The sequence below is a fragment of the Mesoplodon densirostris genome, chromosome 1 (assembly GCF_025265405.1).
Source record: "Mesoplodon densirostris isolate mMesDen1 chromosome 1, mMesDen1 primary haplotype, whole genome shotgun sequence".
Taxonomy (NCBI): domain Eukaryota; kingdom Metazoa; phylum Chordata; class Mammalia; order Artiodactyla; family Ziphiidae; genus Mesoplodon; species Mesoplodon densirostris.
Genome location: NC_082661.1, coordinates 76,654,963 through 76,671,062, shown reverse-complemented (window position 1 = coordinate 76,671,062; position 16,100 = coordinate 76,654,963). Strand labels below are relative to the sequence as shown.

The 16,100-nt window shown below is 37.3% G+C and overlaps 1 protein-coding gene across 4 annotated transcripts in view; it reads right to left on the bottom strand.

Annotated features, from left to right (window-relative positions):
• The window catches only part of SEC24B (SEC24 homolog B, COPII coat complex component), a 93,909-nt gene that overhangs the window by 56,556 nt on the left and 21,253 nt on the right, over window positions 1-16,100 (bottom strand). For all 4 annotated transcript variants that reach the window (XM_060104821.1, XM_060104814.1, XM_060104835.1 and 1 more), the window contains exons 2-3: window positions 15,150-15,893; window positions 5,635-5,808 (exon numbers count right to left, since the gene is read on the bottom strand). In XM_060104821.1, the coding sequence (XP_059960804.1) occupies window positions 5,635-5,808; window positions 15,150-15,893 (918 nt within the window). The remainder of the gene's footprint in view (window positions 1-5,634; window positions 5,809-15,149; window positions 15,894-16,100) is intronic.

Here is a 16,100-nt window from a genome sequence, read left to right as displayed (position 1 = left end):
TGAAAGAGTCACATGAGAACAAAGCAAAAACAGTAAGAAATACTGAACAGACAAGCAGCAGGACATTATGGATAAAGATGGGGTCTCTGGGTTCAATTCCAGGTAATACCACTTACTAGCTGTGTGTCCTTGGGCAAAATTACTAACCTCTCTGTTCTTCATTTATATCATCTGTAAGGTGGGGTAATAACTACCTCAAACAGCTGCTGGGAGGATTAAATGAATTAATATATTTTAAATCTTATTAGAATGGTGCCTGAAATATAGTAAATACTATACAAGTATTCACTACTATTAGTATTGAAATTTAAAACCATGTTTTTGTATCTATTTAATTAAAAACAATTATTTTCGGGCCTCCCTGGTGGCACAGTGGTTGAGAGTCCGCCTGCCGATGCAGGGGATACGGGTTCGTGCCCCGGTCTGGGAGGATCCCATATGCCGCGGAGCGGCTGGGCCCGTGAGCCATGGCCGCTGGGCCTGCGCGTCCGGAGCCTGTGCTCCGCAACGGGAGAGGCCACAACAGTGAGAGGCCCGCATACCGAAAAAAAAAAAAAAAAATTATTTTCAACTATTCTTAATACTTATCCCTAGGACAAGTCATTAGTTAGAAAAGGAACCTTCTACCAACCTGAATAATACTCTTAGTAATGCTAGTTCTTTTAAAAGTAAGTAGAAAATTTTCTAGGACTACCAGTCTTTTTAAGAGACACTGGATAAAACTCATAGGTAAAAATTCTACATGTTTCTTTCAGAAGCTATGAGATGTTCAATAAAGTACTTTACAACCTATTTTATCATAAAATATTAATAATGGTTATAATCATTTCATATCCCCTTATACTTTACACAGTACTTAATGCTTTCTACCTCCTTTTAACCAAAAAACAAAAAACAAAAATTTACTAGCAGGTAAACCTATTAGTACTTAGTAGTATATATATATATATATATATATATATATATATATATATATATATATATGTGTATATATATATATATATATATAATAAAATACATGGGAACATTTTTATCATGATGTATGATGAAATTAAGAGTTATTTCTAATTTTTATGCTTGATTCCTATTTAAATACTAAAAAAAGCCAAATAACAGAGTTTGATACACACTATGCTTATATTTACCACAGGAATACAATGCTTTTTAATATAATCCTTGCTTCACAAATAGCCTAGTATTAGGTACATATTACAATGCTTTATTTCAAATTTGGCAATGAGAAACAGCATATTGACTCACTGCCTAGTTTTTATAACCTATACTATAAAAAAGAATAAGCTTTGACATTTAAATTTGATTGCTCTTAGTAATTTGGCTTAGGATACGTAGGATGAAATTTATTTCTGAGCGGAGTTTATGATACCCCTTGAAACTTAAGGAACACATTTCTTTGAATTAAAAAACTAAATCAGGCTTTTTGAAAAAGAATAAAATTTGTGTCACTGGTTTGAAAACGAGGACTGCCTTTGCCAATTAGGTTATATGGAGATGCCATCCATGAGATAAATGACTTACGTCACAGCTTGAAGTTTTTGATAAAAATACATTAAAGTATGTGATATTATACTGGCAATGATATAACAAAATTCATAATATTTTGAATAATTGCTAACTCAGTAAAACAAACACTGGGTTTGGAAGCAGAAGATCTGCACTGGGTCTTGGTATCCCTTTTGCGGACTTCTATGTCTTTGGGTAAAACACCTAACCTCTCTAAACCTCAGTTTCCTCATCTATAAAATAAAGGTGAAATATGATATGTCTGCTTCACATGATGATCAAGTGAGATAATAAAACTTAAAGGTATTTTAAAATTGTAAACTGCTACATGAAATAATAATGCTACCAACTATCTACAATCTGGAAAATAAAATTCAACCAACAACAATAAAAATTTCTCACATGTAACTCAGAAGGTTAAATAACTTTATAGAACAATATTGCTTTAATAAAACCCTTTCAATACCATTCCTATCTACTTTACATGAACAAAGTTTCTCAGTAATTATATATATGCAAATAAAAACTATGAATGAAATTTTTCTAAAGTTTATCTTATTCTAATAATGAATCAAGCAATTCAGGTACAGAAAGCTATGGTGGGATGGAGGGAAAGCCATTTATCTCAATGAAAGATGTATTTCCAATAAAAATGTACTTTCCATTAAAAAAATACCAAAATTCACGATGTTTATGTCGTTTTGACCCACTAGATACTGACAATAATTGTATTGATAGAAAAGTCCAGAAGAAAAAATGTTAATGTTTAGACACTTATGGTTATAGACAATATTTTAAAATTTCAATTATATATAATGTTATTGTAGCAGAAAAGCATGATAGAGTGATAAAAGGGTTTCTAGCTTAAGAATATATTATATTATTACTACATTCAAGGGAAACATTCAAGGGATGTTAAGAAGAAAAAGGAAAAATGTAAACTTTCTAAATGTTAAAGAAGGGCTAATTTCACTTTCTTTCTTTCTTTTTTTTTTTTTTTAAACCTTTTGGCCTCACTGCACAGCATGTGGGATCTTAGTTCCCCGACCAGGGATCAAATCTGCGGCCCCTGCACTGGAAGCGCAGAATCTTAACCACTGGACCGCCAGGGAAGTCCCTTTACTATCTTTTAAAGGGTGACAGGCTTCATTCCAGTGGATACACAGAAAAACATAACATCTTTTTTGTAAAAGTCAACATACTCAGTATGTTGAAAATTATATAACTGCAAGTATTTAAACTTTTGGTGAAAAATTTTAGATGTCAATCTAAAAATGTTCAAGTAGTTACAGTTTTTTCAAAAAATTTTTAGGAGATAGATATGCAAGCAAAAATTTGAAGCCTCTCCTGTAAAAACCAGTAAAAAATGCTGAGAGAATAGCTCAGAAAGGGTGTCTTTGAAGCTGGGAATGTCAACTGAAAAAAAAAGCACAACCTAAAAGTTGAGAACTGTGTTATTTGGTGGACTTTCTGAGGACTTCAAGCCCGGAAGACAGCCTCTCAGGCAGCTCTGAGGAATGGCTCCGAAGAGGTAAGGGAGGAGCCGGGACATACAGAGGTTTTTGCAACAAAGACCAGGGAGTCGGAACATCAAAAGATAACCATTAATTAAAGAAAACCAGGTATCTCAAGTCAGTGAACTTAGCACTCTTCTGTGTATGGGAAGATGCAAGAGCCTGGGCTCACTGAATTATTCCTTTCATAGGTACCATAGCTCTCTAGGGCGGTGTCCTGTTCTTTCCTATCCTGAGTCTCCTCGGGCGCACTGCTGCGGGGTTGGCTGCAGTGGCTCAGGGCTCGGCAGTTTGTCTCCATCCTGAGTTCCCTCGGGGCTCACCACTGGCAGCAGCTTTGTAGTGGGTTGGTGGCTCAACATTCTCTGCTTTACGGCAGGCAACACTCTTCATTCACAGGAGAAAAAGACTAACCTCTTTTAAGTATCAATACTTTCGTAGCCTTATCAGACACACAGCACGCCCTACACAGCCGTAACCTGCACACAAGGGGCGTCAGTCCTGTAAACTACAGTTTGCACAACGTACATGGGGCCATAACTCATACGCATCTGTGTGTATCCAGATCTACCCAAAGGCAATGAGACCATAAAGTGACCAATCTCCTACTTCAGAAAATGGAACAATAAAAGCTGCAGTTCAAAGGTCTTCAGCATTATCTTTCCTAGGTCTTCAGCATTATCTTTCCTGTTACTTATTCAAGGAGTTTACCTTAGGTAAATCAAGAGTTTAACAGCCAACAAAAACAATAATTCAGCCTCATTTATAGAAAGAGCACAAAATAGAAAGGTTTGAGTTGAAAACCTTTCACTCTGGTGACTTCCCCGGCGGGCCAGTGGTTAAGATGCTGTGCTTCCACTGCAGGGGGCACGCATTCAATCCCTGGTTGGGGAACTAAGATCCCACATGCTGTGTGGTGTGGCCAAAAAAAGAAAGAAAAAAAGAAAAATCTTTCACTCTGCTATTTACTAATTTATAATCTTGGGCAAGTTACCTAATCTTTGTGAATGTCACTTTTCTCACCTGTAAAACCAGGGTAATGTCTACCTAGTAGAATTGGTAAGGGGATTAAATGAGATAATAAATATGAAGTATCTGGCACATTGTAACTGCTCGATAAACGATAGTTCCTTCTCTTTTCAAATCTATCTTATTAGTAAGAAAAAGGAAACATAATAATTATAATTATTTAGTGGGAAAGTGGTTTACAAAATGATACAGTAAGATGACAGGATGGTATTTAAACTAAAATGGTCAAAAGAAAAATATAATAGGAAAAAATAAATTAGCGGGGGCAATGTAAAGGGCCAAAACAAGCAGCATATATATCTTAACATCTGGAAGGTAATCATCAATGTAGAGGAAAGACATCACTCATTTAGTTAGGGCTCCTATGTACCCCTAAGTTTCTTCTACTCATGATAAGTAAAACTTTCCTACCAGCCCCTCACTTTGAAAGTAAATGCTTATAATAACTAGATTCTATTCCTAATACACCCACTGGCTTGTTGGGAATCAGTGGACACTCTCTGGTGCTGCAGTTGGTTTTCCTAAAAAAAAAATAATAATAAGGAAATCTATAATGTATAATCTGATCAAAGGATAGAAAAGCCTCTGTTGACCACAGGAACACTCAGCAGATATAAGCAGTGAGATCAGCCTAAGGATTTATGTTGCTTTTTCCAAGTCTCAGAACATAAGAGAGTTCTTCATACTCAAGGTGAGGGGCCGTCACTACATAGTGAATATAGTCCCTAAAATATTACTAATGATTGTGCTGGAAATACAAACCACGTATTCCTAAAAACAGTTATCTCTCATCATATGAAAAATATAGTATATTAACCTGAAACATCAATAGATTTGGAATTTTAGCCAGACAGAAAACAATCAAGAATACAACCAAAAGAAAAGGCAATGTGGGGAAATGGTCAAAACAACACATTTTAGTCACCTGTCACTTATTTAACACACGGAGAATATTAAACAAGCAAACAAATAAACCATATTCTTTGTCAATGATGCAAGAGTGTGGCTTACAATTTCATTTTCATCCTCTCATTCTCAAAATTGGGTCAAAAGTTACTTTCCATTAATAATAATGACAAGCAAAGAAATCATCAAATAGGATATGGAAATTCACAAAACAAGGAAATCTTGGGTGTTTCATCCCAAAAGAAACTATAATAACCTTTAAAAAATAGAAAATAAATGGCCCATAATGGAGGGATGGAGTAGTAAATTATAATACAATGACACAATGAATTAGCCATGACTATAAAACTGTACAGAGATATATGAAGAACTGCATAATTTAATAAATGTAAAAGCAAGATACAAAATGGCATGTAAACTATGATTGCAATGATATAAAATATATAACAGATTTAACAAAATTCTATAACATAATTATATAAAATCATAAGCAAGAGACTGGAATATATTAAAAATAGTGTTTGAATTGAGATTATAAATTACTTTTTCTCATATTTTCCATAAATTATGCTTAATCAGTTTGACTTTTTAAAATCAGCTATTTGAATTACTGTGTGTGTATATATATGTACAATATATGCAGTATAACAAAATTTTCAAATACCTTTCTGCTGTAATAGCTCTGACGGCCGTGCAACTGAGGCCAAAGGCTCAACTGGGCGACTTGCAGCAGGAGGCGTTCTTGTTGACGAGGCTCCTGACGAAACAGCGGACACTACTGGGCTGGACTTGGGAGGCTGAACATTTTGCATTACAGAACAGGACAAAGTATCTGCAACTGAAGACAAGAAACTATTTCATCCACAGCAGTAAGCTTGAAATATATTAAAATACTAACAAAATACAGTTAATCTGAAGTTCTTGTAAGAAACTTCAGCAGCATCACATTTATCTACTATATCTATATCTAGAAAATAAGGGATCCAAAGAAATGATTTTCAAAAAAAACAAAAAACTTATTCACTAAATGTTTTTAAAAGTCTTTAATGGCAATTTTCCTAAAACATTTCACAAGCTTCCATACCTTCTTAAACAAAATGAACCCCAAACAGCTTTTCTTTACTAATGATCACTATTATTAATACTAATTATTGTACTGTGCAATGGTACCTTAGATAGATAAGATGAACAGAGGTTATTTGCTTCTGCAGTAATGTGATTCATGAATTATACAGATGTTTCTAGTATTAGCTCAGATCCCATTTTGTATTGTAAACTGCCACTTCTCATATGCTGTTTCTAATCAGATCCCATATCTCACAGGTAACTAAGTAAGGGCCTGACGGTAACATAAGGCTGGACCTCTGGAATAAAGTACATGTGATTCATAGTTGGTCTTTCTGATAGCTCAAACTGCCTGACCTACAGGATCATCTTCAGCCAACCAAGAGATAACTGAAAAACCTATGATGACAACCTAAGTGTCCACTGATGGATGAATGGACTTTAAAAATGTGGTGTATATACATACATATACATGTATGTATGTATGTGTATGCATATATCAATACATGCATGTGTGTATGTGTATATAAACAGACATATATACAATGGATGAATGGATAAAGAAAATGTGGAAGTAATATATATATATTAATATATATATAAATAATATAATAATAATAATAATAATAATATATATATATTAATCAACAGAATGTGGCAGAAGTAATGGTGTAAAAGTCCAAGACCTCAAGTCTCAAGAGGTACTAGAGCTTATGCCTTTCTGCTCTTGAAATGCTGCCCTGAGACCATCATGTAAGGCAGTGGTCCCCAACCTTTTGGCACCAGGGACCGGTTTCGTGGAAGACAATTCTTCCAAGGCCTTGGGTGATGGGGGAATGGTTCAGGTGGTAATGCAAGCAATGGGGAGTGGTGGGGAGCCGCAGATGAAGCTTCACTCGCTTGCCTGCCACTCTCCTCCTGCTGTGTGGCCCAGTTCCTAACAGGCCGCGGACCAGTACCAGTATGCAGCCCGGGGGGTTGGGGACCCCTGATGTAAGGAAGCTAATCTAATCACGTGGAGAAAAACCTAGGTGCCCCACTGAATGGTGCGCACAAACTGCTAGACATATGAGTGAAGTCTACGATCCTCCAGCCCAGCCAACTCTCCAGCTAAATGAAGTCACATGAGTCCAAGAAAACCGGCAGAGGAACTGTCCATACAACCCACAGAACTATGAAAAATAATAAATAATTTTTGTTTTAAACCAGCATTAGATAACTGGTGAAATCATTAAAAATGCTAAAGTAACAGAGCGATGAATATATTTAACAATTCAAAGTAAAAATTAAGATATAATCACCTAAAATTGAGTGATAAAAAAAGGAAAGGGGTGTGGAAGACAGTAAATATATTAACTTTACCTTTGCTCATAATAAGAAACTAAAAGACACTGTCTAAAAATATAGAAGATATTTCTGCCTCTGGTAATGATGATCTAGGTAATTAGTATCAAATCTTCTACTAAAGGTAACTTTAAAAACTATACTTAAAAAGATCTTCTTAAAATAATCAAAGATCTAACATGATATTAATGAATCTCTGGGTGAAAATCTGTAAGAAATTGAAAACTCAGAGAAATAAGCCTAACACTCAGAGCTGCTTTCACCTTGTGGTTATCTGTTGCAAACCTGATCTGCTGTTTTCTGTAGCCTTGCAGAGCATGGGAAACAAGACATCTCCCACAGCACACCCAAGATGGGGCACCTGATTCAGCACCCCATACCTCCACTTTTAGGATAGTATCTGAAGGGTTATAACCTCGGGCTAAGGATAAACCAGGAAGCTAAGCCTTACAAAAGCCAGCAGCTTTGATTCAGAACATCTGCACAGTCCAGTACATCTAGACACTTGGACTTGGATGAATGTGATCACAGGCTGGTAGTACCTGGAGGAAACTGGCAGAAGGAAATATAAATCCTCTCTGGAGAACAATTCCATCATCCTAGGCCTCAAATTATTCCCACAAGTAATTTTTCAAAAACAATTCCAAGCACAAAGTCGAAGATAAGTAGTTCAGGTTTGAACACGGCCCTCTGTGTTCTCCAGTCTCCAGCCTGATACATGGCATCACCCTCCTTACAGTCCTTCAATAGTCTGCCAGTGCTTGAGGGTGAAGACAAAACACCTTACCCTGAAAACTTCTTAACATGGTCAACGAGGCCCTGAATGATCCTGAGTTCCCAGCCTCCTCCTGGCCCATGGTTCTCCTCTAGCTTCACTGGTCTTTCAGTCCCTTGAACTTGCCATGCTCTCTCCCATTAACGGGGAATACACTTGCTCCCCCTTAGATGCAATAAACTTTTTTCTTTAATAAAATAATTGATACAAATAAAAGGTGATACATATATGTGTATGTATTTATAAAATCATAATAAAGAAATACCCATGAACTCAGCGTCCAACTGTGAAAATAAAACATTTCCAATACTGTTGAAGCTCCTGGTGTACTCCTCACGGAAGGTATTCTCTTGCCTCCCTTCTGAACTGTGTTCCTTATTCTCTTGCTTTTGTTATTAGTTTACCACACAAATAAGTATCCCTAAACATTATTTTTGCTTGTTTTTTTAACTTTATAACAATAGCATACAGCATATATTCTTCCATGAATCCTGTTACATTTCTGGGATTCATTTGTGTTAATGAGTATAGCTCTATTTCATCATTTTCACTGCTGGTCAGTAGCCCACTGGAAGGATATTATCCATTCTATCATAAATGGACTTTTGGGTTCTAATTTTTTGTTTTCACATACAGTACTACAGGAATATTCATGAACATGTCCCTGGTACACATGTGCTAGTTTCTCTGGGGTGGAGCTTCTCAATGTGTGTGCCACAGCTCAAAAGTGTGTATGTAGTTGTACAGCAAGGGATGAGGATCCCCTCAGCCCTGGGGGCCCTGTGGGAAGTGAGTTCCTTGGCCTGGGGAACAGACTAGACCCTTTAGCTCAGAATCCGCCCCGCAGAATGTTATTTTCTACAAGTTCTACACATTTAAAACAGGAAGTGGTGCTGTAGGGCCCTCTTATTCAAAGTGTACTCTATGGGCTAGCAACACTTTATACAGAAACTTGATAAAATCCTTAGGCCAGGCAATACTAGACCTGGTGAATCAGAACCTCCATTTTAACAAGGCCCCGGGTGATTCATACAAAGTATGAGAAGGACTTCTCTAGAGTACACAGAAGTGGGATAGCTGTGTTTTAGGGTGTGGTTATCTTCAATCCCACTAATGCCAAATTTCCCTAAAATGCTGAACCAATAGGTCCTTCTACTAACACTGTCTAAGATTTTCCTGTTATTCCACATCCTTGCCATCCCTTGGTATAGTCGGTCTTTCAAAGTTTTACCATCCTGCTGCTAGGTATAAGTAGATATCCCATTCTAGTTTTAAGTTGCTTTTCCCTGATTATTAATGAGACTGAGTATGTTTTCCTTTCATCTGTGAAATGCCTGTTCATGTATTTTTTTCTTGGGTTGCTGGTCTTCTCCTTATTGATCTTATGTGTTATTTGTATATTCTGGATAAAATACTATAAAATTTTTTTTCTCCCGTTTCATGGCTTGTCCTTTTGTTCTCTTTATGTTGCCTTTAAATGAAAAAACGTTCTTAATTAGATGATAGTAAACCTTATCATGTTTATTCTTTATGGCTAGCTAGCACTGTGTGTGGTGTCCTTAAGAAATCTTTCCCAACTCCAAGGTTCTTCCGTATTTTCTCTGAAAAGTTTTAAAGTTTTGCCTTTTTGCATTTAAATATTTATTTCATCTGTAATTTATTTTACACATGGAGAATTCATTCTTCAGATTGCAGCTCACATATCAGAGATCAGGGAAAACTTCCTGAGTACTCTATACCTAGAGTACTCTCACCAAGCACCATACATCTCTGCTTCATGATACTTAAATAATAGTAGCAATTTTACATTTATTTGTGTTTATTTGGATAATGTTTGCCTCCCCAAGAAGATCACAAACTTCATGAAGGTAAGGATCAAGTCTTTCTACTTGCTATTTTATCTCCCAGCACTAAAATAAACACCTGTCACATAGCTGGCTTTCAAGTATTTGTCAAATAAATGGAGACAAGTTCCACAAATATGAAGGACCACAGAAAAATGCCAGCCAAAAACAACAACAACAAAACTACCCCTTTCGCAAAGAGAATTTGACAGATGAAACATGGTATACTTAGAGACAGAACCTACAATTCAAAAATAAATCATTTGTCTGTTTATCTATTTATTTATTTATTGGCATTAAGGTAGTTCCCCTGTTAGTTTGTAGTAGCTCCTTAGTAACTGTACATAAACCCTTTTGAAACTAGGAAGATTAAGCAAATTCTCAACTAATAGCACCATTACCCACTCAAGTTGTTCAAACTAGAAAATTTAAGTCAACTTTTATTATTCCTTTTCCTTCATAAACCTTATCAATGAATTCTTGAAATCATCTCTTGCCATCTGTCTTCTATATAAATAAATCTCAACCTATGTCAGCATCCTTCATCTAGATAATTGTAGTAATTCCTTCCTAGCTGGTCTTCCTGTCTCCAAGTTCTTCCTCCTCCAGTCCACCTACCACATTGCTCACAGAAGAAAGATCTGAAACGCAAATCTGATAGCGTCACCCCCTTGCTTAAAAATTTCTGATGGCTGCTGATTACATACAGGACCAAGCTTATGTTTTTCCTTCAAGTCTTCTCCTCTCACCTTTCCAATGCCATAGCCCAGGAGAAACTGGGAAACTGAGATACAGAAAAGGGACAACTGATAAAGTCAACTTTTGAAGGAAGTGGTCACAAAGATGGACATCTCATCTTCTGAGCTTGAAGAAGGAGTAAATATAGAACAATTTACAGGTGGAAGGTATAAATTTGAGTACAGATGATAAGGTTCAAGAGTAGCTTTGGAAAAGCTGAAGGAGTACGAGTGTGAGGGAGCATAATTATCACTACCACACAACTCTGCAATCTCATCACACGTTTCCAAAGCTGAAAATAATCTCTTAACTGTACTATTTGTACCTCCAATGTAGTTTTCTAACTTATTTCTAACTTGTATTTCTTTATCCAGATAGTCACCTCCTATAGGGATCTATTTTGCTTTTCCTCAGGCACATCACCACCCCGAGATGATAGATGTATATTAACTTATCAGTGGCTATACCTTAGTGTCATGTGTGTTGTGGATTTTTATATAAGGATTATATAAATGTTTATTATTTTTTTATAAGTAGATTTTTAAGTGTTTTTTAATAAAATTGTACTCAGTACTATTCTATAATATGCTGTCAAGATGTGATCCTTACTGAAGTTGTATTACTCAGCCAACTTCATCTCAAACTAAGAAAGAGCTTCTGAACCTCGAGAAATTTACCTACAGTGACAGTTTAAAAAATTTTAATGGTATAATGACACCTTTTAAACACCAGCCAAAATTTCACTCTAAGTTAACAACTAAACATAGTCCCCAAAACATATACATCACTATGTTTTTAATAAAGTAATCTGAAATTCTAGTGCTGAATTGTACTAACATGCTTTTCTAAAATAAAGAGGCAAATGGACTTCCCTGGCTGTGCAGTGGTTAAGAATCCGCCCGCCAATGCAGCAGACACGGGTTTGAGCCCTGGTCCGGTAAGATCCCACATGCCGCAGAGCAACTAAGCCCATGTGCCACAACTACTGAGCCTGCGCTCTAGAGCCTGTGAGCCACAACTACTGAGCCCGTGTACCCTACAGCCTGCGCACCGCAACTACTGAGCCCGCGTGCTTCAACTGTTGAAGCCTGCGTGCCTAGAGCCCATGCTCCGCAACAAGAGAAGCCACTGCAATGAGAAGCCCACGCACTACAACGAAGGGTAGCCCCTGCTCGCCGCAACTAGAGAAAGCCCGCATGCAGCAAGGAAGACACAACGTAGTCAAATAAATAGAATTAAAAAATAATAAAATATAGGCAAATGAGATAACATTTACATATCTCTTTTATTCTATGTTTCTGAATATGAACTCATCAACTGCCTAAAAGTAACAGCATGTATCAATCACTGTGTTTTTGATAATCACTTAAGTCAGGTTTATGCTTTTGGATCTCAACCCTTCACAAATTGCTTAAGAATTTTTACTATACTACCTAAAAATGAAACTAATATAACAAGGTAATAAAAATGCAATCATTCTTGTCAATTACTAAAAGATTGATTTTCATACAAAACTATGGTTAATAACTAAGATTCTCATTTTAATATGACAATATAATTTAAGAATGTCCAAACCAATTAAATTGCTTGTCTTTCTAGAACATTAAAATCAGTATACCCATGGTTCCCAAACCTTGTAATTAGGCACCCAAGTTGCCCTCGCAACAAACTCACAGAGTTCCTAGGCATGTTTTAAATTTTCAAGAGAAACACAGTGACATCTGTCAAAAAACCTTGTGAACTATTAATACTAAGTAGCTTGAGGCACTGGAAAAAATACTGAGAAACATCAGCTGAGAAAGTTTAGGAACTTCTGTAATATTTAAAGTACATTTTAAAAGTAACCTCTTTATTTCTTTTGAAATGGTGACGAGTATGGGTCATATTAACCTGAGATACACTTAATTTGTCAACTTCTGAACTACAATTAAAAAGTCATTTACCAATCTAAAGAGAAAAAATAAAGAAACCCACTTCTTAACAAATGAACTTCTAAAATTATATTTACTATGCCTTTCACAGTATAGTATCACAATTAAAAGAATGGAAATATACCCCCCCTTCTCTCTGCCTAACGGCCTAATTACTACTTATTCAAATAGAAGGTAATTTTGTAATTATTCTTACCCTTTATTCAACATTTTCTTCAACGACAGGCCCTTCCGCACAGGTATTCTATTCCTTAGCCAAGTGGCCCTACATTTCCCTGATCCTACATCTCAGCATAAATTAGTTCTATTCAGTCCCATCTCAGAATAAGACAGGAATTACCTGAATTTCTTATTTTTTTGTCACGAAAGTCACAAAATCCTTAAGTCAGAGGGACCTTAGGATAAGCTGATGTGTAAAAGGACTGCTAAAAGAAGAAAGAAAGAAAACAGAATTTCTAGGGGACAGAAAACCCTGGTTCTGAGAAGGGTAGAGTGAGAGTCAGAAGAAACTGAGCTTCAGGACAAGCTCTGTTTCTAACATTAATGACTACAGGCTTTCCTCGTTTGTTAAACAAAAGGACTACATACACTAGAATATGGATCTGTTACCAGACATCACTCATGATCAATCAGAAATACAGATTCCCAAGGGAATTCCCTGGTGGTCCAGTGGTTAGGACTCTGCTCTTTCACTGCTGAGGGCCCAGGTTCCATCCCTGGTCAGGGAACTAAGATCCCACAAATTGCGCGCCAAAGACTACCCTGGAGATTCTATTCTAGCTCAGTAAGTTGGGTTTCAAGATCACCATCTGTGCAAAGGATTCTGGTGCACAGCCACATTTGGGAATTGTGATAGATGCTTCAAGTTGACTTACCTAAAATCCAGTTAATGCTAAACCCCTTCTTTCTTGCCTGCCTCTACCATGAAGGCTACAAAGCTAAATATTCATTTTCTAGCCTTCCCTTAAATTAGAGATGGTCTTTTAAAACAGCTATGGCAAATGATATGTAAAATGAAATGGGGTCAATGCCACGACCCCATCTTCTTTCCTCTCTCTTCTTTCTGCTTTTTTTTTTTTTTTTTTTTCTTTTTGCGGTATGTGGGCCTCTCACTGTTGTGGCCTTTCCCGTTGCGGAGCACAGGCTCTGGATGCGCAGGCCCAGCGGCCATGGCTCACAGGCCCAGCCGCTCCGCGGCATATGGGATCCTCCCAGACCGGGGCACGAACCCGCATCCCCTGCATCGGCAGGCGGACTCTTAACCACTGCGCCACCAGGGAGGCCCTTCTTTCTGCTTTTAACTTTGACTTGCTGTCTACAGGTACAGAAATTATCTTGTTTCTATAAATCAACATACTAAGGATGGCAGAGTGGAAAGGGAGAAAAGACACTGAGGACATCTAGATCTACTGCATCTGCCTAGACTTCTTGTTATGTGAGAAAAATACCACTTTTGTTTAAACCACTATTAGTTGCTTGTAGGCCAAAGTGTTTCTAAACAACATAGCAACGAAAGAATAGATGATCTCAAATGCACACTTCAGATCTAATATTCTAAAGTTCTAACTTTAAATAATCTAACTGTCCAGGGAATGATACTTTTCTACAACATCCTTGACCTATGGCTATCTAGACTCTGATATACAATCCAAAGACATCATTCAGAAAACTATCACAGCTTTAACAATTCCCATCCTTTACATACCTTTTCATTCAGTTCAAGAGCAGATTTTGTTAAGTTCAAGTTCACAAGTTGAATTAAAGTGAATATATCCTATGCAAACCCCACACTAAAAAACTACATACCTTGCATACATAATTTTTAAACAAATACATTTCACCACATCTTGGTTTAGGAAGGTAAGAAAAACTAATTACAAGGGTATTCTTCATTTATCTTTCTCCATCTTCCCTGTCCTTCATCCTAACTTACCAATCTGGGGCTGAGAAAACATCAACTTTAATGTATAGGAAATATATCTTCTGTGAAAGTCGCTAATAGGGGTTCACCTAGAGAAACCAGTGTGGTATTGCAGGCCATCATTTTTTCTATAGTGAAGAGGGCTGTGGCTGGAATAGTAACTGTCCCAAGGTTGAACTAATATAAAAAAGGAAGTATTAGCTACCAAAGCATATCCCCAAATAGACCCTTCCATTTTGCCTTATTCCTAACTCACATTAAAGACAACTACTGCAGAGGCATGAAAACACAGCAACAAATACCAACTGAGATCCCAATCATGGCAAGGAACCATGCTATACAAGTCAGATGGTTGGGGGGCTAATTGTGAATAGATGAAGGGGAAGGGTTCAAGAAGATGCTGCAAAATTCCACTATAAATAAAGCAAATAAATTGCAAAGGTGAGCTAATTTCCAATTTTTCTATTAGGCAGTATCATCTTTAACCTTCATGCAGTAAAAATCAGATTGGAAATGCACTGATTTTCAACCATGCTTTGGTGAACTTTTCATTCAACCTACCAGGATTTGCTGGGTTGTTGGCTGTAGCCATGGAGGTGTGGTTTTGGATTAGATTGTCTTGGGTTGACGGAAGGCCTGAAGCTGACCACGCAAAAGTATTGTATCCTGAAAGACTCTGCTGCTGGTGGTACTGTTGTGATGGTGGAGGTGGAAGTGGTGATGGATGGCTGATAGCTGTATTTTGACCAGAAAATGAATTATCTCTAATTGGCCTGACAGTCGGAGCATTCTGCGAGGTGAACATTTGCTGCCCATATGGATCACCAGCAGGTAGAGAGGGATATGAAACACTAGGATACGCAGCATTAGAAACAGTTGACAAAGCATAGTGACCGCAAGTAGAGGGAAATCCCTGAGCAGCAACAGAGGAATTGTCAGAGTACATGGCTGGACTATTGTAATGATTCACAAAAGAGGAGTATGGCTGGGAGGCACTCGTATGCAAATGTGATGCTGATGACCCGGCACCTTGGAATGATCCCAGAGTGGATCCCACGACATGAGGGGCAGGAGGAACGCTGCCATACATCTGCTGTGCTCCTGGTTGTTGGCTTGCTGTGTTAGGAGTCACCACATTCTGTGTTGGTACCCTATAGGGACCAGAGTAGTAATCATCACACTGGCTATCCAATGGCAATGAGGTCATTTTCCCAGGTCCTTGAGAGTAATGTCCTGAGGCAGCAATGTAGCTTTGAGGATGCAATCCATACCCAGATGGAACTTGCATTTGATTCTGTGCCGGACCTGGAAAAAAAAAAGAGCAAATATTTACAAGAATTAGTAAGAAGGCAACTAACTTTTAAGCACAGTTCCCATCTAAATGTTGCCCTAATTTACCTCTTCATAATCCCAAATTGTTACAAGAGATTATACTCTGATAGACCCACTGTGATAGCCTCCAAGATGGCCCCCAATGACCCCCACCCCCTGGTACTGACCCCCTCCCACAAT